This window comes from Pinus tabuliformis, chromosome 7 (genome assembly GCF_031772625.1).
Source record: "Pinus tabuliformis cultivar Carrire ecotype Pingquan chromosome 7, CPIR1, whole genome shotgun sequence".
In the NCBI taxonomy this organism is placed as follows: domain Eukaryota; kingdom Viridiplantae; phylum Streptophyta; class Pinopsida; order Pinales; family Pinaceae; genus Pinus; species Pinus tabuliformis.
In genome coordinates, this window is record NC_142293.1 from 36,975,510 (window position 1) to 37,000,937 (window position 25,428).

General features: G+C 39.6%; 1 protein-coding gene across 1 annotated transcript in view; it reads right to left on the minus strand.

Annotated features, from left to right (window-relative positions):
- LOC149245122 (uncharacterized) overlaps nt 1-24,962 on the minus strand; it is a gene marked incomplete at its 5' end in the record, with an annotated part of 232,030 nt that extends 207,068 nt beyond the window's left edge. Inside the window, 5 exons of the mRNA XM_089437019.1 lie at nt 23,123-23,250; nt 24,024-24,110; nt 24,295-24,403; nt 24,554-24,621; nt 24,948-24,962. Of these exons, the coding sequence (XP_089293145.1) occupies nt 23,123-23,250; nt 24,024-24,110; nt 24,295-24,403; nt 24,554-24,621; nt 24,948-24,962 (407 nt within the window). The remainder of the gene's footprint in view (nt 1-23,122; nt 23,251-24,023; nt 24,111-24,294; nt 24,404-24,553; nt 24,622-24,947) is intronic.
- Between the last annotated feature and the right edge of the window lie 466 nt (nt 24,963-25,428).

Below are 25,428 nucleotides of genomic sequence, written 5' to 3' on the forward strand. Positions count from 1 at the left end.
CTCATCTTTGGTTTTCAAAAAGTAGATCCAAGTCTTCTTGGAATAGTCATCAATGAAGGTGACGAAGTATTCGGCACCACTAAGAGCTTTTGTGGACATCGGTCTGCAGATGTCTGAGTGTATCAATCCTAGTACACTCTTGGCCTTATTGTTACTTCTTGGAAACGCTGCTTTGGCATACTTTCCCAGAGCACACCCTCTGCATACATCATCTCGTTCGGTACTAAGATCTGGAACTCTTGTTACAGTTTTTCTGAGAATTCTCAAAGCCCCATGGTGCAAATGTCCCATCCTTCTGTGCCATAGTTCATTCAAATCCTTGTCTCCATTACTGCCTATCAGTGCCATTGGTGATTCTAGCTGCAACCTGTACAACCTATTACTTTTGATTCCGATCTAGACCTTCATTTTCCAGCGCGAGTGTTTGACGTATACTTTCTCCTTAATGAAGAAAGCATCATAGCCCTTGCTTTGAAGTTGAGATACGGAAAGTAAGTTCATCCCCAGTCCTGGCACATGCAGCACATTGGTAGCTCTAAACCGCTCTCCTATTTCTGTTTGAAAAAATATAGTACCTTTCCCTACTGGAGTACACTTTGCCTTATTCCCCATGGTGATCTAAAAATTCATTCTCTCTTCCTGATAATCTGAAAAACATTCTCGGATTCCTGTCATATGCCAGGAACCTCCACTATCTATATACCAAACCCCCGAGGAGGCTACGCAAGCAACTTCTTCTTCCAATTTGGAAGCCAACATAGAATAATCGTAATTTATGTCTCTTGTGCATTCTCTTGAAAATCTGCACGACTCTCCTAGAGTGGATGTCTTTGCATCATGCTCTTGACCCATAATTGATTTTCCCTTCCTGTTGTCGAATCTTTGCTCTGATACCATGTGAAAATTTCTAAATAGAAATTCTATTACTGCAGTAACTGATTTATTTCACCTACTTATTATTCCCAATAAGTTATTTATGAAATCCCTTCAGTAAACATTAAAATAAATTCTACTGTAGATATCACATCATTATATAGAAATAAATATATGCACAAGAATCAATCACATCAACACAGTTATTTTTGGACAATTGTTCCCGGAAAAACCCAATGCGGGAAAACCGGTGCAGCAGAGGAGGGTTTTATTAATCTTCAGCAGCAATCACTTTTATAGAAAAATTTACATAGACACTGGGAGAAAACACTTGAGACTTTTTCTCCGAAACTTTCTGACACCCTGGAGATCTTCCTTTCTCTACTGCATCAGCCCTACATCATTCTACGTGGCTCTGTGCAGCTCTGGTCCCTCTTTGCGTCATCTATGTGTCTCTCTGATCTGCGTCTCCCTCTGCGTTGTCTCTCAGAGTCCCTACATCACTTCTTCTAAGCTCCCTGACTACAGCTAATCCCCCCTCTTCCTCCAACTTGCTACTCTCCCTCTAAAATCGACCTCCTCTTTGAGAATCGATTTTCCTTGAGATATTGAGTATCTGCTGGTTTGTTTCCAAATGACCCTCAAGTCTTCTCTTATACTTTTCCTGTTGACAAATCAACGGCCGAGATCAGAGTTGCAAGGGAGTGCCCCCCCCTTCGGACCCGCCCCCAATCAGCGCTCCGGGCGGGAACGACTCGGGAGTGGGTCAGGAGCGCGCTCCCGAACAGGAGCGATTTCGGGAGCACGCTCCCGATAAAAAAATTGCGCTCCTTGCCAATATCAGGAGCGATATCGCTCCCGGAGCGAAAATTATAGCTCGAGAGCGATCAGGGAGCGATCTCTCCCGATTTCTCCCGAGCGTTAATATTTTGTTCCGGGAGCGATTCGAACGACGCCAGGAGCGTTCCACGTGGAAAAAAAAATCGCGGACGCGAAAAAAAAAATCTAATTTTTGAAAAAAAAAATTATGTTTTAAAATCACAATGGGGGCAAAAAACATTTCATTATCACTTGAATGAGTTGAGTTTAGCTGGAGAGCAAGAGCAAAGGAGCGAGGAGCAAGCACCGAAGAGCAAGGAGCAAGCCTGCAAAGAGGTTAGTAACTTAGTAATTTAGTATTTTAAACCTTAGTTAGGTAGTAATTTAGTTTAGTTTAGTTAGTTTAATTTAGTTTAGTTTAGTTTATTAACTTTATTTAGTACAAAAATCATGAATCTAAATTAAATTAATTAATCTAAATAAATTAAATTAATTTTCTCATTCATATTCCCATTCCCATTCCTATTAAATTTTGCAGATTCAGAAGCCTACAAATATCAAACATCATGGACCTGGCTATATTTCTTGGCGTTTTCCTCTTCTTGGTCCCTTTTATGATTATTATGGTGCTGGAGAGTAGGAAACGGAGGGGCCAAAATGAAGAGGGGGATGAAGAAGCTGGAGAAAGTGGATTTGATGAAAACCCCGGTGAGGAGGAGCTGGAGGAGGGTGAACATGACTCTCAAAAAACTAAAAAAGACCAAACCCCATTGTGGAAATATGTTAACAGTCCTGAAGTAGGGAGGGGGTGGAAACACTAAATTTCATTGCCCCCATTGCAACAATAATTATACAGGTTCATACACCCATGCCAGAAAACACCTCTGCGGGAAAAGGCCATGGGATGGAGATAAACAAATAGGAATCAAAACTTGTCCAACGGTGTTGGCAGCGGATAGAGCCAAATACATAAGGGAAGAGGAGGAAGCCCAATACAAATCTAAAAAATCAAGGGGTTTCTTTGAACCAAGCTCACAATCACAAGCACAAAGAACTCCTTCAGCATCCTCCCAAGGCAATGGATATGGAGGCACAGGGTCATCAGCTTTAAGGCATAGAACCATATCAGATTTCCTTGATGAGGGGTGTAGGAATGATGTGGATTCAAAGGTTTACAGGTTTCTCTATGCATGTGGGATACCATTCAATGTTCTTCGCTCACCTTATTGGCACGAAATGGTTTTTGCCATAAATGATGCCCCTAAAGGATACAAGAGCCCTGGGTATGACAAGGCAAGAACCGTTGGACTTAATCATGAAAAAGCAAAAATATCACATTCTTTGAATAGAATGACAAGTTCTTGGACTGACCATGGGGTGTCCATTGTATCTGATGGATGGACAAATGTAAAAGGCAAGCCATTGATAAGTGTTCTTGCTGTGTCTGTTAGTGGTGCCATCTTTCTAACTGCACATGATTACTCAGACAAGTTCAGGACCGCCATCAACATTGCAGAAGCATTACTTGAAACAATTGACCGTATCGGGCCATACAATGTCATCCAAGTCATCACTGATAATGCTCCTAATTGTAAGGCAGCGGGAGCAATTATTGAGGGTAAATACCCCAACATATTTTGGTCTGGATGTTTGGTTCACACATTGAACCTTCTGATGCATGATGTTGTCAAGAACAAAAAAGCACAATACAAATGGATTGGTGATTTGTACAAGAAAGGCAAACAAATGATAAAATTTTATTACAAATCATAGCAATACCCATGGCCTTTTCCGCAGTCACTCGAGATTGGAGTTGTTGAAGATTACGAAGACCAGATTTGGTAGCTATTACCTCACCTTCAGGCGCCTTTTGAAGATAAGAGAGTCATTGGCTAGCATGGTATCAAGTCCACATTGGCAGGTATTAAAGGAAAGGGCTACAAATGCAGCTGACAGGTGAGGTTTTGAACTGGTGGAGGAGGTCGCTCTTGATGGTCATTTTTGGACAAGTGTGAGGCAAGTATTGGATTTCACCAAGCCCATTTATCACATGATTCGGTTTGCAGATACAGACAAACCAGTGATTGGCGAGGTGTATGAGCAGATGGATACCATGTTGGGGCAAATAAAAGATATTGTTCATAACAGAGATCCCGACTTGTACAAACTGATTCACGATTGTGTGTGTGAACGGTGGAATAGACTTAATCTTCCACTACATTGCTTGGCGTATATCCTTACGCCAAAATACTACTCTACATCTTGGTTGGGCCAACCTACACCAGGGGGTGGGATTAGGACCAAACCCCATTTAGATGCAGAGGTAACTAGTGGATATTTGCAAGCATTAGAAAAGTTGATACCTGACAGGGAGGAATGTGCAGCTGTGCGCCTTGAAATAGGCAAATACTTCAGTGGCACTGGTTTGTTTGGTACCTTCCATGCAATGGAAGACAGAGACAGATTTGATGCTCTCACATGGTGGGAAACATATGGTGGCCATGGAATTTTGCCAAAATTGGCAAAAAAAGTTCTATCACAGGTTGTAAATACTTCTTCTGCAGAGAGGTGTTGGAGCACCTACAGCTTCATACATAATGTGAAAAGAAACAGACTCAATGAAAACCGAGCAGAAAGCTTGGTTTATGTGCACTACAACTTGAAGTTGTTGAGTTATTACTGTGATCGGGCTTATGAGGATCCCACATATAAAATTTGGGACAATCACCCAGAGGATGACAATTTGGAGGATGGTATAGTGCATCTTGAAGAACTGGAAGAGGAACTTATAAGGGATGAAGATGAAGCAGCTGCAGCTGCAGCAGCCATGCCACCTCCACCTCCACCATCCAGTAGCAGTGCTCGAGTTCCGAGTCTTGTTCCTTTGCTGTCGCCACCTCCATCTACACCCTCACGTGGAGGGCATGTGCCTTCTAGTTCTGGTCGTCGGTCTGTGCGGGAGACTCCTAGAAGACCACCACGACCTGCTTATACTCCTGGAGACTCTCGTGGCAAGGGCCACATTTAGATTTACAATTTACTTGTCTTTTCTAGTTTCTATTAGTTTTCATAACTATTGAGTCTTGAGCCCTTGACTCTTGACTCTTGACTCTTTCATATCATAATGATATTTTTTGTAAACAATATATGACTGTGACAATGAAAATTTAAAGTTTGAAGTTGGCAATTATAACTCATTGGTAATGATTGTGAATTATGAATATGATGCTTCGTGAAAGACTAAAGTTGTTTCATTTCATTTCATTATTCATATTTCATTTTATAACATTTCATTTCATGTTAACAATTAGACGTTAGGACTTAGAAATATCTAAGATATTATTTCTTGTAATGGTTAAACTTAGCTTACAAGTACAACTTTGGTGATCAATGATGATAAATGTTATATATTGAATTTTCAATTTTGAAAACTTGAAGTTGAAACTTTAAGATTGGATTTGATGAATCATGATTCACGAGACTCAACATGTTGTAGTTGTAATATGTATTTTACTAACTTGTGGACATGGTTGATGAAAATTATAACTTCTATATGATTGATGTGATATGGTTCAATGATCAATTTATGTTTTTTTATGTTTTTTATATCTAATTCATCATTCTACATGTTTTTGTTAACATATATGTATCAAAAATTAAAAAATATAAAAAATTTATATATTTTTAAAAAATCGCTCCGGGATTCGCTCCCAAACTGGGAGCTTCTGAAAATGTCACTCCCGCTCCCCGCTTTTGCTCCCACTCCCAAGTAACATTGGCCGAAATTAAGTCTCTAATCAACAGCTAAGATTAAAACAGACTTGATCCTCGTCTCTTAGAAGCTTCTCATCCTTATCCTTATTAATACCCATTATTACTTTTATTTTCCTAAGTTTAGACTTAGGAACTCATTAAAAATATTAATTATTTTAATAACTCCTCATCTGGATGGAAATTCTCAAAACGATTTCTGGGTCTTGGAGATATCATGTGCCTTAGCCTCTTCACCAATTTTCATGGCTAGAGCACATCCGATGCTACCACAAATCAACAAGATTAAGAGGGAGTCCAGATGAAGAAATGCTTCCTGGTTGAAAGGGACGGCATAGCTTGGTATTAATTGAAGAATGAATTTAAGAGGATATGTTGCTACATGGAAAGTAGGAAGGAAAAACATATATGATTGAGGAATCTTCCGTCAAAGATTTGGTTGATAGTCTTACTATGGAAAGTTGAGAAGCAACATTTGTTGCCTAGGAGACCTTGGAGGTTTGTATTTGATTATGTACAAGTGAAAGTATATTATTGATTAGGGTTGTGTTTGTACAGGTGAATCTCTCGAAGGATTTGATAGCATTCTGGTTACCAATCAGTTTGATGGGAGAGATTGGTTATTCTTGATCTTTTGGATCAAGGGGTGTTGAGGCTTTGTGAGTGAAGCATTGTCTCAGAGGACATCTGGCCGACACATTGTGTTGATGTCTAGAAGTTAGAAAGGTGGTGTTGATCAAAGAGTTATGTTTTGGATACACACCTGGATTTTTGGGTTAATGGTTAGCAAGTAAGCTTGAGGGTACCTAAAGGGGTTGAAAGCTTGAGTCCATCTTAGTCCCACCTGGATAGATTGCCCTGGTCAAGAATCTAGTCCATGGCATTGCGGTGCCTAAACTGTTGAGTGATTGTTTGGATAGATTACCCTGGTCAAGAATCTAGTCCATTGCATTGTGGTGCCTAAACTATTGAGTGATTGTTTGGATAGATTGCCCTGGTCAGGAATCTAGTCCATGGCATTGCGGTGCCTAAATTATTGAGTGACTGTTTGGATAGATTTCCCTGGTCAAGAATCTAGTCCATGGCATTGCGGTGCCTAAAGTTCTTCATGGTTCATATAGTTTGAGATCTTCCATTGTATATGTACATTATGAATACCTCCCTAGTTAAGAGGGAGTGTTGGAAAATGTAACTATGTTCGGTCTTCAATAATGTACTTGAGTCATCATGTAATGTACTTGTCAAAAGAATAAAGAAAATAATTTTTATTATTATTATTGTGACTTATTAAAGCATGGGTTTCATGCTTGGGTCACCATGTTTTAGGTCAAAGTCCCAATTGAGGACTTCTAGGATTTATTCTAAATCTATAGAATTATTGTACATTTAAAGACACCATTTTTGGGCTTTTGAATCATGTAAAAAGGTTAAGTACTGAGTCAAATATGAATTATGGAACCTCCACACCATGTCGGCCTAAGGGAAGATCAAGTCAGCCTAAGACCCTATTCGACCCCACAAGAAACCTATAAAAAGGAAGGACATTGAATTCATTAGGAGTATCACTTCTCAACAAGTTCGAATTCCCTCCACTGGGCAAAAGTGCGAAAATCTTGTTGCTGGGCAGAAGTGCGAAGTGGGTAGCGGGGAAGTCTATTCCCGGGAAGCCGAAGTGAATGCGAGTTTGGATGAGTCTAAGGAGTCAAGGAAAATCGAAATTTTGGTGGTGGTCTCTCTCTATTTCATACTCTATATTGGAGATCAAGTCTTCCAAGTTGGACTGCTGCCGGAAGTTGTTAGTTGCTACAAGTTGCTGCATAGTTGAAGTTTTTGGGAAGAGGTCAATCTTCTGGAGGCTGACTTGGTGTGGAGGGAAGGTCTGGTCAAGGTCTAGGGTGAAGAGTCTCAAAGAATACTATTGAAAGAAAGAATTACTTTGATTGGGTTTTCCGCTCGAGGGGGGTTTTCCCTGGCATGTGCCTACACCTTGTGTTCATTGTTTTATGTGTTGTTGCTTTTGGTAATTGCTTGATGAACAAAAGAAAGAAGATATAAAGAATCGTAATAATAAGAAACATCACAAGTAATTATCAAGATCAAGAAAATCTTTACTGCCTTTCTAATTTTCCAACACCCAGGGCATCGTATGGTTGAATAGACAACTACTTGTAGTAATGGGCATCATGAAGAGTGAAGCAAACTCTAAGCTGCATGATCTGATGGTTGGAGGTGAGCCACTCATCCTAGTGTTATATGTGGATGATGTCTTCTTGACAGGTTCATCAAGGCTCATAGAGAACTGCAAGAGCAACCTAGCAACAGAATTTTAAATGAAGGACTTGGGGCTAATGCATTACTTCCTAGGGTCCCTGAAAGTATGGCAAGTAGACGGGGAGATCTTTCTATGGCAAGAGAGATATACTATGGAAATCCTGAAGAGGTTCAGGATGCAGGGCTGCAGAACTATGTCCACACCGATGATAACTAACTAGAGGAAGATAAATGCATCAGAGGACAAGGACGTGCACCCAACCTTGTATAAGTAACTCATTTGTTCACTCATGTATCTAGTCAAAACAAGGCTAGACATTTGTTTGGCAGTCAACACTCTCAGTCAGTTTATGGTGGGGCCTAAGAGGGTGCATTGGACAGCGGAAAGACATATATGAAGGTACTTATGCGGCATAGTCGAGTATGGATTGAGGTATACTCAAGGTGATGGTGTCAGGTTATGTGATTATACAAATGCAAACTAGGCAGACAATGAATGGACAGGAAATGCACCTCAAGGTGTTGCTTTAGTATTGGATCAGGGGTTGTCTCTTGGTGCAGTAGGAAGCAGAAGTTGAAGTAGAATCACAAAGCCATATAACCATATGCACAACAAATTAACACACAAAAAAAAAATAGGCGGAAAAGGCAGAGAGCCGTCATATGGTCTCTCATGCTCATGTAATTCACATTATTCAAAAAATTTAATAATACATTTAAATACATGAGTAAGTGGTCTTAAGATAGTGTGTCTATCTTAGACTCACTTGGTTGAGACAATTTCTCAACTTACACACTAATTTAGGAGAGCTAGTTGGAGAGAATCTCTCATCCAAACTAGACTCCTTAGTTTGAGGAATTCTCATGATTTTATTTATTTAATTTAATAATTGGATTTATTATTGATTTTTAAGAGAGTGAGGCTAACATTCCCCCCCTCAATGATAAATCCAAAACAAACAAGGAACCATCTTCCAAGTTCTCAAGTTGATCCTCAAAAAACATTTTCCTGAAAAACCGCCAAAGCTGGATGTTGAAGAAACTACAATATGAAGAGACCATGAGTCAGCTGCATGACTGATTCATCTCTGAATGTCGCTTGACAACTCCATCATGTGCCAAGCCACAAAAGGATCCAACTGTCCTTTGCTTGAAAACAACATCCAATGTCCACTGACACAATTTGATGAACACCCACTGGCGTATTTGCTGATGATGATCGCCCACTGGTTGATGGAGATGCCCACTGGCTACTTCGCTGATGTTGTCGAGACTTTCAGTCTGACAACCACTTGTCAATTTCATTGACAATTTCCCCCCTTTGTCAGCTGAAAGTAGAGGTAATCTTCTCCAAAATATATCTAAACCCCCCCCCGTGTAGGTGGAGGAGTATTTCACTGGTGTACTCCCCCGTTCAACTGCACGAGAGTACCATCTTCATTTCACTGTTAGCTGCAATATGTGTGAGTGAATCCAATTGTAAAACTTAGATAATCTTCTAGCTGTGGATGACCATTCCCAGGGATCAATCCATGAATAATTTATCTTCAATCTGGCTGACTGTCGTTGGTTGCAGCATTTCTCTGATGTATGATTTGACTTGCCGCAATGGCTACAAGGATGGAGATCAAAACACTGATCTTCTGGATGACCGGTTCTTTGACAATGAGAACATTTCGGTTTGTCTGCAACTTGAGTTTGTATGCATTTCTATTTGTCTGTGACTTCAGTTTGTGTGCATTGACGTCGGTCTACAAGTTGCTGAGAACTTGCTAAGGTGATTTGTTCAAGTAATCCGGCACTGACAAACTGAATGGGCTTTGAATAATCAGGGATATGTAAGTTGTCGTTATCTTTGACATATCTTAAGCCGCGTCAATTTCAATTACTTTGAATTTCTTCCCATGGCTTGATGATTGGTTTGGAAGAAAGTTGAATGGGAACAACTTCAGCGCTTGAAGCTGGTTGGATGAATGAAGTCGAATGATCAGTTGTCTCTGGATTGGTCAAAGACTTGGAAGCAACACGCTTCTCTTGCAACTCATTTCTCTGCAGTTGCAACTTCAGTTGAAGGAACTCAATCGTTTCATGTGCATGTTGAATATACACTTGAATGTCAGCAAGAGTGGTTTTGCTGATGTGCACCATGTCACCGACTGATGATAACATTAAATTGTTAATAATTTGGGACAACTGAATGTGCGTCACCATGTTTCCTTGCTTACTTTGAAGTCAAGCTCGCTTGTTGTAGAAGTCGTGCTTGAAAAAAAAATTCTCACTTGAGTCGATCACTGAAATGACACGCTCGCTTGTACTGGTTGTTGATTGCTAATGCTTTTAAACACTTGCTTGAACTGCTGATTGTACACTCGCTTGATGACGATCGCTTTGCTTGAATGAAACGTTATGAATGCTTTAATGAACTTTACACAGGCTCGCTTGTTGTGCGTTGAACTGTTGTACTTGATTTGGTTACTTGACATGCTCGCTTGATCTTAGGGCGCTTGCTGTAGACACATGCTTGTTTTGATGCTTACTTGAAGATTAGAGTCCACGCTCATTTGAAGATGATTGCTTGCTTGATTATGTGCTTGAACTTGCTTGATTGTTTTATGCGTACTTGAATGAAATACTCACGCTTCCTTGCTTGATTGTTTTATGAACACGTTCGCTTGCTTGATTGTACTCACTTGAAATACTTGTTGTCTTGAACTCTTGTGTGATTATTGCACTTGGTGATGCACTGAATGTGCTAAAAAAATGATGGGTGTTGAACACTGTTGAAAATGCACCCAAATGATAAATGTTCAAGTGACAACTAACTTGACTTAATGTATGCACTGTAACAAATCAAATGAGGGTATTGGTTACAAGCGAAAATGCACCGGGACAATTCAGTTGAAAACAGGGTTATTTGCAAGTGAAACAAAAGTGTTGTTGATGTCATTAAGCTTGAAGTGCTTGATTTGTAGCATCCCTAACTTGATGGCGTGAATTAGCTATTGTGAAATGTCGTTGCGGAATATTACTTTTATCAATTCGATGATGTGACGCTTTGTGCTTATGAACTTAATTGGTTATGGGAGCTTTGATTTCAGGAGCTTGATCGATGACTTGTATATGTAAACTTTCTCATGTGCATGTAGTTTTTTTGTTTAAGCATAATAAAGAGAGTGTTTTACAAATTCGACTCAAATCATGCAAGCACATTCACGACACAGAGTGTACCTATGATCCCCTTATTCAAGTTCAGGTTGATCTTGGACACGATCACCACAAAAGAGATGTTTTTATTAACCTTCAATATACATCATCATGATAATGGCTTCAGTGAGGCATCTCAAGCACAGACTGAGAACTCCTTGGCGTCAAATTGTCTTCAAAAACTAACTCAATAAAGCTTTCTTCAAAATACAACAATGAGCTTCCCTTTTAAAAAGCTTCACTTATCACTCCAAATACAAAAATAAATTTACCTTATCACTCCAAAAACAAAAAATTCACTTATGACTTTCACAAAAGCACTTATGACTCCATTACATAAAAAAAATCTTTCATAACCTTATCTCTCAAAAAGCTTCATAAAAACTCTACTTTATCATCCCACTTAAAAAGGAGTTTATCATCCTTTTATGATATCACTTTATAAAAGGTGAATTCATGTTTAATTCCAAACTAAACTTTTAAGTTTAATGCATAAAGTAAATTCTCACCATTCACTCGCGAGAAGTCAAACCTTGAATTTGGCGTTGACAAAGAGTTCTGTAGCAGAGTAGCCGAGCTGTTTGACTGGGAAATGCAAATCTAGTTATATTTTTTTTGTGTGGGGGTACGTACATCAAGCAAAAGTTGAGCTCCGAGTTAAGGAGAGGCATATCTACTCCCAAATTGACAGAGTTGTCATCTCTCTATTGCCTGTGTGCTCTGGAAGTGACAGAAAGAAGTGGGCCTTTGGTACGAGTTCAGTCTATTGCCACTCATTCTTGGGCTGTGTACCATCTCAAGCACCAAAACTGGATTATTCCATGGTGTATTAAAGCTGCATATACAGGGGTGATGTTGAAGAAGAAGAGCAAAATAACCAGGACCAAGTCTAGGGACCAAATCGAGTTAAATATCAGTCCATCTCGCTGGTTGGACGTGGAAGCTGTTGGTGCAATACATAGAGAACCTATAGGATCACAAAGAGAGAAGCTGGATTTTGAAACGTAAACTGGTATTGTTTATGCAATGAAAAAGTTGAAGGCAAAGAGGAATCTTCTTGCCGAGGTAGACAATAATTGCATAGTTAATTAAATAACATCAAAATGGCTTCACTGCTAGAAAAAATCTAAAATATGTTTTGGATATGGATGGGCGTTTGAACACATCAACCACACCAAAGCGCACTCAACAGGAGCAGCTTTCACATTGGCAACAGAACAGGCACATGCTGGCTTATTCAACTGTTGGTACACCAGATTACATTGCCCCGGACTAGTTAATTACCCTCTAAAAAAGGATGACATTAATGCTAAAAACGATGACTAGTCTGATAACCACAAGTTACTACTAGAAGAAGAAGTAGAACAGCCCGCAGTAACAGGAGGAGAAGGAGATTCAGGGTTTGAGGACTACGTGGACATAGATAGAAGCGAAGCTGTAACTGACATTGGTCTCGAAGATCAGCCCTCGATCACATTACATTCGCCCCCAGATGAAATGCCTGTGGATCATAACAATCTTATTACCGATGGATCCAGCACAACGCCGAACTGTGAGGCCACATTTGAAAAGGGTACTGCAACGGTTGGAAGATTTGATACCAATTTCTTTCTGGATCTAAATCTACAGATCCTCCTCTTGCGCAATATTCCACTCACTTGAGATTACACCTCTAAGCAGATTACAATGAAGAAACATACCATTGTTTACTCACTTACTCTCTCACTCCCAAAGAGCAAACCAGAAGCCCCGATACCACATGAAGTAGAATCACAAAGCCATATAACCATATGCACAGCAAATTAACACACAAAAAAAACTGGCGGAAAAGGCAGAGAGCCATCATGTGGTCTCACATGCTCATGTAATTCACATTATTCAAAAAATTTAATAACACATTTAAATACATGAGTAAGTGGTCTTAAGATAGTGCGTCTATCTTAGACTCACTTGGTTGAGACAATTTCTCAACTTATACACTAATTTAGGAGAGCTAGTTGGATAGAATCTCTCATCCAAACTAGACTCCTTAGTTTGAGGAATTCTCATGATTTTATTTATTTAATTTAATAATTGAATTTACTATTGATTTTTATGAGAGTGAGACTAACAGAAGTTTGTGGCACTGAGTTCTGTAGTAGCAGAATACATGGCAGCTAGCATGGTTACATGTGAAGCTATTTGGCTTCGAAAGATGCTAGTGACTTTGTTTGGTTAGAGGACGAAGTTGACCAGTATCTACTGCCATAATCAATGTTGCATTAGGCTCTCTGGGAATCCAGTGTTTCATTATAGGTCAAAGCATATTGACATACGGTACCACTTCATCAAATATTTCTTGCAGTGTGGATCAATCTGCTACAGCATGTTCCCACAGATCAGTGGGTAGTTGAGTCACTGATGTACTCACGAAATCCTTAGGTAGGGCAAAGTTTGTCTACTTCAGGGAGCAGTTGGGAGTAGTGGAGAACACCAACTTTGCTAAGAGGGAGTGATAGTTTTTGTTTGGGGTAGTAGCAGAGAAGTGTTCTAGTCTCTATGGTGTCTAAGATGCTAAAGAACACGAGAACTCTCAAACCCAAAAAAGGTTTCACAAGAAAAGACTTGGAGACACCTCAATTAAATTAATTAGCCAATAATTAAATATTTCCTAAGTCTAACTAAGGAAAACTAGTTAATTAAAGTGAATTAATTGAGGGAGTTTGATTTTTCTCTAGAGACTTCCGGAAAAGTTAATTGATGAAATCAAGATAATCTTAGCCATCGGTTGAGATGTGATCATGGCAGTTGAGACTCAAAGGGATTATAAGAGTAGGTCAAAGGGTTGGGAGAAGACACAATTTATTGAGTGAAAAGTTCAACTTACCCAGTTGCAGTGTTCAACAAGGGCGCAATTGAAGCTAGGGAAGCATCAGAGGCAAGGGTTCAACAGCGAAAATTCTTGGAGACATTCTTAGGAGGTTTTCCAGTGATCTAGAGTCAAGACAAGAGGTCGAGTTTACCAGCTAAGGAGGTTGATTCAACCAATGCAAGTCACCAATTTCCCCAGTGCGAGTTACAGGAGTAGCATTTCATTTCCAGTTGCCAGAACAGGTGCTAGAAGGAAGAGTGAATTTCTCCATGAGGCAGAGGGAGGTAGATTAACTTGCGAGGAAGGGTTCCCAGGGTTGTGTGAATTTATCTAAGGTTGCAGTGTGTAGGAATTTACAGGGTAAGTTCCACAGAAAGAATACCAAAAGGACACCGTTCACAACCAGATCTCAAATCAATACACCAGTATTTTTGACGTGGTTAAAACCCTCAGAGTGCAAGGAGGGAAACAGTCCACGGCCTGTCCCAACGTGGGTACTACAGGCAATTTATTAATCAAAGAATGAAAATTTACATAAGCTTCTCTCATGCACGGATTACCCGAACAATGACCCTCCATGCGCTTTAAATAGAACTCATGGACCAATCGGGTGTCAAGCCACGGATCAAGTGTCGGTAATACCGAGGTGAGAGTGAACCGTCGGATCACTACATATCGTGACCGTCGGATTGTAAGTTACAAAATGTACAACGGTAAAGAAACACACTTTACCTAACTCTAACCTAACTCTATACTAGACCAAGTTGAACTTAACTATATCCTATGTGTCGGAATATCCTAACATCCCCCCTTAAGAACAACTTGGGATAGGATTGAAGGATTTACAAATATGACACAATAGGAGAAGGAAGGAGGCACTAGAGCCTATCCCCCCTTAGTGACAACTTCCTGAACTCCAAGCATATATCGAAGTTTAGTGAACTTCGCCTCTGTGAGAGCCTTTGTGAAGATGTCTGCAACCTGATCATCTGTTGGACAATATTGCACTTCAAGAACATGGTCATGAATGAGCTTTCTGATGAAGTGCATGTGTAGTTCAATGTGTTTGCTGCGCTGATGCTGGACTGGATCTTTGCATAGCTGAATGGCACTTTGATTATCACACCAAAGTGTGGTTGAATGCTGCTGCTCAAAGCCAAACTCTGATAGGATCTGACGAAGCCACAAGGCTTCCTTACTAGCTTCCACGGCACCACGATACTCTGCTTCTGCTGACGAAAGAGAAATGGCAGCCTGTTTCTTACAAGCCCATGTAATAGGTCCTGAACCAAGAGTGAAGACATAACCGGCAGTAGACTTCCGATCATCAGGGTCACCAGCCCAATCAGAATCAGTGAAACCAACTAACAGAGGAGCTGCTTTGGCACTGTAATGAATCCCAAACTGTACTGTACCTCGAACATAACGAAGTATTCTTTTAGCTGCTTTCCAATGACTTTCACGGGGGTTTTGCATAAAACGCGCAACAAGGCCAACAGCAAAGGAAAGATCAGGACGAGTATGGGTTAAATACAGGAGTTTTCCGACAAGTTGACGGTATAAGGTAGCATCAACTTCAGGAGAGGTACAAGAGACTGAAAGTTTGACTCCAGACTGAAAGGGAGAAGGGGCTGGCTTACAGTCTTCCATGTGAAAATGACGAAGAATATCACAAGCATACTTGGACTGGGAAAGGAAAATACCCTCTTGGGATTGCAAGACTTGAAGACCGAGAAAATAGTGTAAATGTCCTAAGTCTGTCATTTCAAATTTCTTTTTAAGGCTGGACTTCACATGGTTTATAAGGTTGGGATCACTACCAGTAAGAATAAGATCATCAACATAAAGAACAAGGATGATAAGAGAGTTGCCCTCTTTCTTGGTGTAGACAGTATTGTCAGAATGACACCTAGAAAAGTCAGATTCTAAAAGAAAGCTATCCATTTTGGCATACCAAGCCCGAGGAGCTTGCTTGAGGCCATAGAGGGATTTCTTAAGTCGACAAACAAGGCTGGAGTCTGTTTGTATGAAGCCAATGGGTTGTTCCATATAGATTTCTTCCTGCAAGTCCCCATGCAAGAAGGCAGATTTAACATCCATCTGATGGACTTCCCATTTTAAAGAGGCAGCAAGGGAAAGAACAAGGCGGATGGAGTTCATTTTGGCAACAGGAGAAAAGGTTTCAGTGTAGTCAATGCCTTCAACCTGTGAAAAGCCCTTAGCAACGAGACGAGCTTTATGTTTATCAACTTTCCCATCTGGTCCATACTTGGTTCTGTAAACCCATTTACATCTAACAAGTTTGCGTCCCTTTGGTAGAGGAACAAGATCCCATGTATCATTTGTCATCAATGAATGATATTCTTCATTCATAGCTGCTTCCCAATGTGGATGGCCTGAAGCTTCTGCAAAAGTGTCAGGATCATGATTTACTGGAGCTTGAGCCAGTAAAGAAGAGGCTCTTTCAAACTGAGAACGTGTACGTCGCTGATCTGTAGGATCACCGGCAAGATCACCTGCTGCATCCCGAGTGGCACGGACCCATCTTGGAAGTTGAGGATCCTGAGAAGGTGGGGGAGGATTATCATCCTCGCTTTCATCATCTGAAGAAGAAATGTTTTCAAAGATAGAAGAGATAGGAAGAGGTGGCACATCCGCCGGACTAGGCTCGCAGGCCGATTTATTTTCATCAAATTTTACATCTCTTCTAATGATAACATTTTTGGACTTAAATGGAATAAGTCTATAACCTTTTACATCTTCAGAATATCCAACAAAAGTACATTTCTCACTTTTAGGTTCTAAAGCTTTATGCTTTTCATCTGGAATATGGGCCCATGCTTCACTTCCAAACACACGAAAGTGACTTACATCTGGTTTAATGGAACTCCAAGCTTCTTCTGGAGTGATATTCTCTAGAACCTTAGTAGGAGTGCGATTGATTATATAATTTGCACAATTAATTGCTTCGGCCCAAAAACTAAGACTGAGTCCTTTAGATTGCAGCATACAATTAGCCATTTCCTTTAAGGTGCGGTTTTTCCTTTCAGCTACACCATTTTGTTGTGGAGTGTATGGAACAGTATGTTGCATTTGAATTCCACTTTCGGTGCAAAAGTTGATGAATGTGTTTTTAACATATTCTCCACCATTATCAGTTCTTAGCTTAAGAATTTGATGTCCAGATTGTTTTTCAACAAATGCTTTGAAGGCCAAAAAAGTGGTAAATACTTCGCTCTTGAGTTTTAAGAAGTATACCCAAGTGCGTCTGGAGAAATCATCAATGAAAGTTAAGAAGTACTTGCAACCAGAGAATGAAGCAACAGGAAGAGGACCACATAAATCACTGTGCACAAGCTGTAAAGGGGCTGAGGCGTGCCAAGAGGCACGTTTGTCAAAACTGTCCCGATGATGTTTTCCGAGTACACATCCGGAACAAACACCATCTCTGCAAGATACCATAGGAAGACCGGTCACCATATTTTCTTTACATAGATGCTGAAGGGAGCGATAGTTTAAGTGACCAAATCGCTCATGCCAAAGTTTGCTCACTTCATCATTATGAGCAATAAATACTGAGGGAAGATTGGATGACCCAAAGTTGTGAAACTTATACAACCTTTTGGAATCATCAGCAAGACCAGTAGCTAGAATCTGTTTAGGATCTTTTAGATCCTTGATTACAACATCATGAGGTGAAAATTCAACAATTTTACCTTCACCTGAATGAGTTATCTGATAGACAGATAGAAGGTTGCAGGATAAGGTTGGAACACATAATACATCATTAAACTGACCATTGTCTAGATGAACAGTTCCAGTCCCTACAACATTAAGAGATCTATCATTACCAATATATATATTTTTGGTGTTACAATCATTTAAAGAAGAAAACATGGCTTGGTTTTTGGCCATGTGACAAGAGGCTCCAGAGTCAATGAGCCACTCATGAGAATGAGAAGAAGAAGAAGATACATTTAATGCATAACCAGACTGAGATGATTGACAATGAGATGCAGAAAGTGCCATTCCGGAAGTTGAAGTTGAAGTAGGCTCCACATGGATGTTATGTTTCTTCATTGCGGCTTCCAAGGCTTCCATCTTCTTAAAGCATTTAGATTCTAAGTGGCCATCTCGATTACAAAAGTTACAATGTCTATCAGTCTTCTTCCATTTGTTTTTATTGGTCTTATCATTTTGCTGAAATGATCTTTCATTTTGAGGCTGAAATGGTTTAGGACCATTCTTTTGAGGATATGACTTCTTAGGATTCTTTGAATTGGGTTGCTGTTGGGCGGCTAACGCTTTCGTGGAAGAGTTTCCAAGATTAAGAAGACCAAGGTGTAAGAGTTTTTCTTGTTCTCTTATTAAGGAATCACAAAAGGAGTCAAAGGAAGGGGGCTTGTAGTCTTGTCCTTGACAAATGAAAGCTTCTTTTTCCCTACAAAACACAAAACACAAAACCCAACACGAATATGCAAAGAAAAACGAACCTTGCGGCTCGAAGTTAGCTTTAGCCAAAAAACTAGAAATTTAAAAAAAATCTCAAAGTTAGCTTTAGCCGAAAAACTAAATATTTTTCTCAATGTTTCTGATTTTCCGAGATCACACTAAGGTGCAGGGAAAAGAGCATACGCATGAGAAAAATCCTTCCTTTCTGTTTCTGATTTGCCCAGATCGCACAGAGTCGCAGGGCAAAGAGCATACGCAGAGATGAAAGGTATAGATCCGGTTAAAAAAAAAGCTAAATAAACTGAGACCGAAATAAGCAGAGAGAAAATAACAGTAAACTGCAAAAAAAAAAAAAAACACTGTATACCTCCCGATCTGAAAAATGACGCAGCTAGGGCTACCGGAAACCTTTTCGCGTGAAACGAAAGGGGTTCCTCACTGGAACAGATGCTCCGAACGCAACAGAGCAGTCCTCTCGGCCCGAAAGCAGTCAGAAACAGCAGATCTAGGAAACGACAGCCGCATGCAGTTCTACCGGCTTCAGATTTGGATCACCAACGGACGCGGCCCTCAAATAGCTCTGATACCATGTAGGAATTTACAGGGTAAGTTCCACAGAAAGAATACCAAAAGGACACCGTTCACAACCAGATCTCAAATCAATACACCAGTATTTTTGACGTGGTTAAAACCCTCAGAGTGCAAGGAGGGAAACAGTCCACGGCCTGTCCCAACGTGGGTACTACAGGCAATTTATTAATCAAAGAATGAAAATTTACATAAGCTTCTCTCATGCACGGATTACCCGAACAATGACCCTCCATGCGCTTTAAATAGAACTCATGGACCAATCGGGTGTCAAGCCACGGATCAAGTGTCGGTAATACCGAGGTGAGAGTGAACCGTCAGATCACTACATATCGTGACCGTCGGATTGTAAGTTACAAAATGTACAACGGTAAAGAAACACACTTTACCTAACTCTAACCTAACTCTATACTAGACCAAGTTGAACTTAACTATATCCTATGTGTCGGAATATCCTAACACAGTGCACATTTTTTGACAGAAGTGTGAGTGTCGGGAAGGAGTGCGAGTAGGCCAAAGTAGGCCAGATCAATTTGCTGGAGGGAGAAGGGTTTTCCCAGATATTTTCCAATGAAATAAAATTGTCGACGCTTTGCCAAAAAGGAATGCAATTGTAATTCTTTATTTGTTGAAGATAATAATAAAACCTTCATTCGCTGCACTGGTTTTCCCTTCGGGGTTTTTCCAGGGACATTTGTCCAAAAATAACGATGTCAAATTTTTATGTGGGTGCATTATTTTCTTAGTTCCATATTTTATCTTTTGTAGCGTATTTTATTTGGGAAGATTGCAACAACAATTCAATCTTTATTTGTCAAATTACAAACGGGAAATTTCACAGACTTTAGCTATTTATTTGGGATATTTGCCACTTAGATATGCTTTCTTTCTTGCTTTATATTTCCATATTAGAGGCTTAATTGTAAAGGACTGCTCCACATATTATGTTATGAGTTTTTCTATAACCACTAACTTATTGGTCAAACAAATTTAAACTTGTTATTTTTTCAATCATCTATTGCAAATTTATAGGTCTAGATAGTAGGTGCACTCACTAGGGACACCCCCCTAAGGTTGGCAAGCACTAGCCCAAAGGAATAGGAGGATTTTCCAGTGACACATAGGGCAGATTTTCCTATATGTTTGTTAGTTCTTGCAACTAATTTTAGAAGTTTATATTGGCTCTAAGGGCATAAAATTAGTGCTAACATAGTTGCCACTGTTGATAGTCATTGAATCAGAATCCACAGAGCCAAGGAAGGTGTAGGAATGACTGACAAAGGATTAGCAACCAACCAACTAGCGTAGAAGTTGATTGGTCTACAACCATAAGCATGCATGTTGAACCTAGTCATCAAGAACAAAGAAGGTTGTGGTTAGGCAACAGAGAGTGGATAGGAAATGCCTAGCGATTGTGGTTATAGGACATTGAGCCATTAAGGGTGGCTCAGTTCAGCAACTAAATGTGGGTCGATCTGCCAAAGGAAAAGGCACAGGGCCAGAGCCATCGTTGGTTGAGAGGCAGCTAAAACAACAATTCAAGAAGCGACACTACCCAGTGTTGAGTGTGCCAAGGAAGGATCTTACAACATAGGAAAGCTTGTCGGCTCTAGTAGTAGACAGGACTTGCACCAGGAAAAGAAGAGTGGTTGCAATATCACTGCTCCAAACAAAGCAACCATAGGTTGTGTGTTGAGGAGAAGGAAAATATTTTTTCGCATGCAAGATCGAGATCAGGGTTATAGAGAACTGTGCCAAGGGTGTTGTAAGGAGACAACACAGAGGATCATGCCACGGGCAGAGTGTCACACTGGGCATGACCGCGTATCTGTGGGATGCAGTAGCCAATAAGTGGTTGTGGGAGGAGTTATTAAACATGCTCGTTGGGCAGAGGATTTGCCATGATAGGCATGAGCCAATAGTGGTCGACAGAGTTGGTAACAATTAGCAAGGTCAGGCAATAGAGGCCATATGGAGTGTATGAGTTTACCAGGTTTGTTTGTAGTATTGGCAAATATCAGCAACCCTTGGAGGGGGAGAGGGAGACTGTACTAATTGAGGGATTGGAAGTAGATTTTGTGGGCGTCTTAAAGGACTAAGATAGACCCACAAGGAAGATCTTAGTAGATATATAAACCAATAGTAGTGCTAGAAGGACTTAGCACAGGAACATTGTAGTTGTTTGGCAGTCTAAAAGATTGGTTCTCAAAGATGCATGGGAATTTGGTGCTAATACCAAAATTGCAATGAAGGGGGTTAGAATAGTGATATTCTAGCTCAAGTCAAGAGGCAAGTTAGAAGTGAAGGACGTGTTATGGGTGCCAAAACTCAAGTGGAGTTTGCTCTCTATCTCTATGATAAAGAAGAAGGGATTTGGTGTAACATTTCAAGATGGATATGCACTGATCAAACCCATGGGATCTAAATTTTACGAGAGCTACGTCATTGGAGCTAGAAAGAGAAACTTGTATAAGCTAAAGGGCTAGCTTATTCAAGCAATGGCAAGAAGTAAAGCAATGATAGAGATCAAGGAGTTAGAAGCTCTAAAGGTTGAGCAGTTCACAGAGAATGAGCCTTTAGGTCCAGGTGAGGAGGAACGATCAACAAATCCCTCCAAGTATGTTAAGAAGGTCTCTTGGTATGAGATGACATTACAAAACGTTTAGGAACAAGAAGCTTCTAGGAACAAGTCCAAAGGGAGTAAGTCTTTGAGGATGATTCCAAACCAAGTGGAAGAGAAGGCTTCCAATTCAGAGGGAGCAGCAATGGAAACAGATACAGTTCGAGGATCACAGCCAGTTCCAAGGGTTAAAAGTACCTCCCTCGCTCAGAGGGAGTGTTGATGTTTATAGCTCAGGCATATACTTTTGTACATGCCTAAGTGTCTAGGCATGCAAAAGTTGCCCAAAGTCTCCTTAGGACACTTGCTCAACTATGAGTAAGTTATTATCATAACTTAGCCTAAGTCTATCTTAGAAAAAGTACATAATTAATTATGTAAGCTAGTGAGCTAAAAAAACATAGTAAAAGTAAAGTATTTACTTTAGTGATTATGTTTTAATCTCAACTGTTGAACTCAAGTGAGTCAAGATTTAATCTTGGTCATCAATCACTTTGGTGATTAGGGTTATGGATTTACCTCAATGTAAAGTTATAAAAGCATAGCTAAGGAGAGGCGAACGACACACCATACAGTAGCAAAAGACATTGAGAGAGGCATCTCAATGGTAAGTGGAGGACTTCCATTCTAGTGTGGCAGGTCTGAGGAAGGTGCAAGGATGCAACATAAGAGATCCAAATTAGCCAAGGAGAAAAGTCCTGTAGGTTTTGATTTAATGAAGAATTGACTTGATTGGGCAGAATCTATATGTGTCACATGTGATTGAGATTGGTTGTGTAATATTTTGCTTCCACCGTATAATTGTGTTAAGAACCTAGTTGTGCATTTATTCAGTAAATCTGTAATCTACTAGGTTAATAAAGTGTCGGGTGCTAGGTTCAGAAATTAACAAACAACACAACACTGTGTTTTATATGGTCAATCCAAAACTCGCAGAAAGGGTAGACAATTGTGGGAAGTGTGAATAGTTGGAGAAGTCTGTGGGTGTACAATCTATATTTTGGAAACAAAAACCTTTTGGATTTTTGGAATGAGGTTTTAGGCAATAGAAAATACAAAACTGACTATTGGACATAAAATACAGAGATTAATCCTCTAATCATCTAGCTGGGCATTAAATATGTAAGCCAGAATCTTAGGATAGCTTAATGGATAGATTCATGTAGCATATCACAGGAAATATAAATTGTAAATCAAACCTTAAATTAGTATGTTAGGCATGGAGGATGTGGATCAATTCTCAAAAATGAGAATATTGGGCATGGGATAAGACCATACAAATCGGAATTTCAAATTGTTTAAAGTGAACTTGGGATAAGGAGATGCATCTCCAGGATAGCAAGACCTAGGGATGCGCCTTCTAGGGTTGGAACTCATGCCTCAGCAACATGGATATTCAATCATCACTGTTCATCTGCTCGGTATGTTGCATAGCAGTCTTTATAACCTGGGGCATTCTCCATTCATATGCAAGGGTTGACAATATATTGCTTCTTTCTGGCACTTGACCACTTCTCCCTCATGGAAATGAGTAAATAAACAACCACGTATTTCCTGTAGATCACTTTAAGTAATTCTAACAACTTTTGCTACTACGTTTATCTAAATATCATCATTTGTGAATTCCTAACAGTACCAGAGACAGAAAAATGAGACGAAGAAAATCAACTTACTTCTGTACATCCTGACCAATCTTGTAGAATAGAAGCAACTCACCACTGGGATGTCTGAAGAAAACTGGATTCCACATTGGAACATCAGGTTCTTCATCTCCCAGCTCTGGAGCATGCCAGGTACCATTCTGCAGAGGAGTATACCATGGTGTTTAAAACCTAATAATTTACCCCTGCTATCATGCAGGAGACTAATCGAAGAGATGAGGAAATACAGAACTCAGTTACAAAATTAATCAACATGCTGAGAGGAAATGCAGTGCGTAATGATAATACTTTATAGTAGAATCATTCTTCACAAAAATGTTCCGTACTTTCCAATAAAATAATGTAGAGAAAGAAACACCATATTCATCATTATTTTTCCATCAATAGAAGTGTACAGCAAAAGGATAAGATATTAGAACAATCCTATTATTGGTGTATGTGTTTATTTAGTTGCTTCACCAGTAGGTTTCGGGTGACACTATCTGCTTAAGGAGGTCTCTGCCCAATGAACCCTTGCCAGTTGCCACAGGGTCTTTCATACCGCATCATATTCTGCATGTATATATATTTGAAGCAACTCGGAAACAAAATATGAAACTATATCTATGATACATTGGCTATACACATCAAACACAGACCATGATACCATATGTGGTGTTTACTCAACAATGAGAAATGGAATCTTCTTGTCACTTAGGAAATACGATTTATATCAGTTCTCATTTTGGTGGGTATTGAAAAACAAGAGGTATTGTGCCTAGCATAAATCTAAAAATTGATACCCTGGAATGCATGTCTCCCTCAAGCTTGAGGCAACTGTAACTCAGCAATGTCACTTGATTCAATGACTGATAAATCACCTTCTATGTTCATCGTATTTGCTGAAAGATGACCAATTTACAACATTACTCACCGTGTAATTCTGCAACCATATCTTCACATCTGGAGCACCCTCCTGCGTTCCTCCAAAATATGTAACTAGTAGACGGTTGGGTTCAACCTATGAAACCAGCCCATGATCACTTAGTCAGATCTGGAAAGAATGTTAGCTGGTATCCTGTTTGTAGGCATTAAATTGATTATGCATAGCAGATGCTTCATAGACAGATTCATTACAAAATGTAATCGGAAAGGAATGCTAATGAAACAGAGTATAGAAAATAAATTTATGAATGCATTCTCACCTCAACAACGTTAGACGCATGGCAACTATTGAAAGGAGCAGCGTTCGCCACAAATGTAAAGGTTTCTTTTACAACAGCTTGATTCGTGGCATATGAAGGATCCTTTTCTCTGGTTGCAAATTTGTCAATTCTGTATGAGAATTTTTTGTTGCTATTCCTTCTTCATGGCAACTTTAGAAGTCAAATAAAATATAGAAAAAAGTGAAATTTAAAACAGATTTCTTCCACTCCAATTCTAGTCGGATGAAATACTACTCACTGTTTCCAGGCTTTTCTGCTCGAAAGAAGGCTCCTTGCAGAATCTATGATATTTTGGCTGTAGTTACTCTGTGGAAACCAAGTGTCAATGTAACAAGCAAAAACAGACAAATTGAGACCAAGAAGAAGGATTGTTAATGCCCCCCGCTTTTTGAACTGTGATCCCAACATGGCTCCTAGTCCTGTGGAAGGCTTGTCTGGATAATTAAACCAGTATGTTGTGAGACTAAGTGTACGGCTGAAGTAAAATAAGAGAAAGATCTCGCAAGAGAACGAATGAATTGATTCTCAGAACTGTGAGGTCTATCTATGTCTCTTCATCTCCCACTTAATGCTTCCTTGTTCCATGTCTATATAGACACTCTGCATAAATTTTAAAGTTAATCTGGGTTTACCTGAGGCAGCTCTGTTCAGAGAAGGTCTCGGTCAATCTTTACACACGAGAGTTGTCACCTAGAATCCAACCTGTACAGAGGATTTGTTGTGGAAAGTTCTACCTAACATGCTGAGTCTTTTGTTTTACACCCGCTGGAGTATTTCTAATACCACTGTGTCCTTTGTTTTGCACGGTGCACGCGATGGAGTATTTAAATATTATATATTTAAATATTATATATATATAAATATATATATATTTAAATATATAATATTTATATATTTAAATCTCCCCAGTCTGTAGTCATGGATTATGTTGAGCAATAAATATATTTGTATATACCCGACAAAACATTTATGTGGGGTATATTTTAATACTGTTTTACCGAGGGGCAGAGAAAATTATACGCAAGGAATCATTATAGATTATGATAGAAATCATCCATTCGATATGAAAAAAACATCTACAATATAAAATTTTATACCCAAAAAGGGAAATAC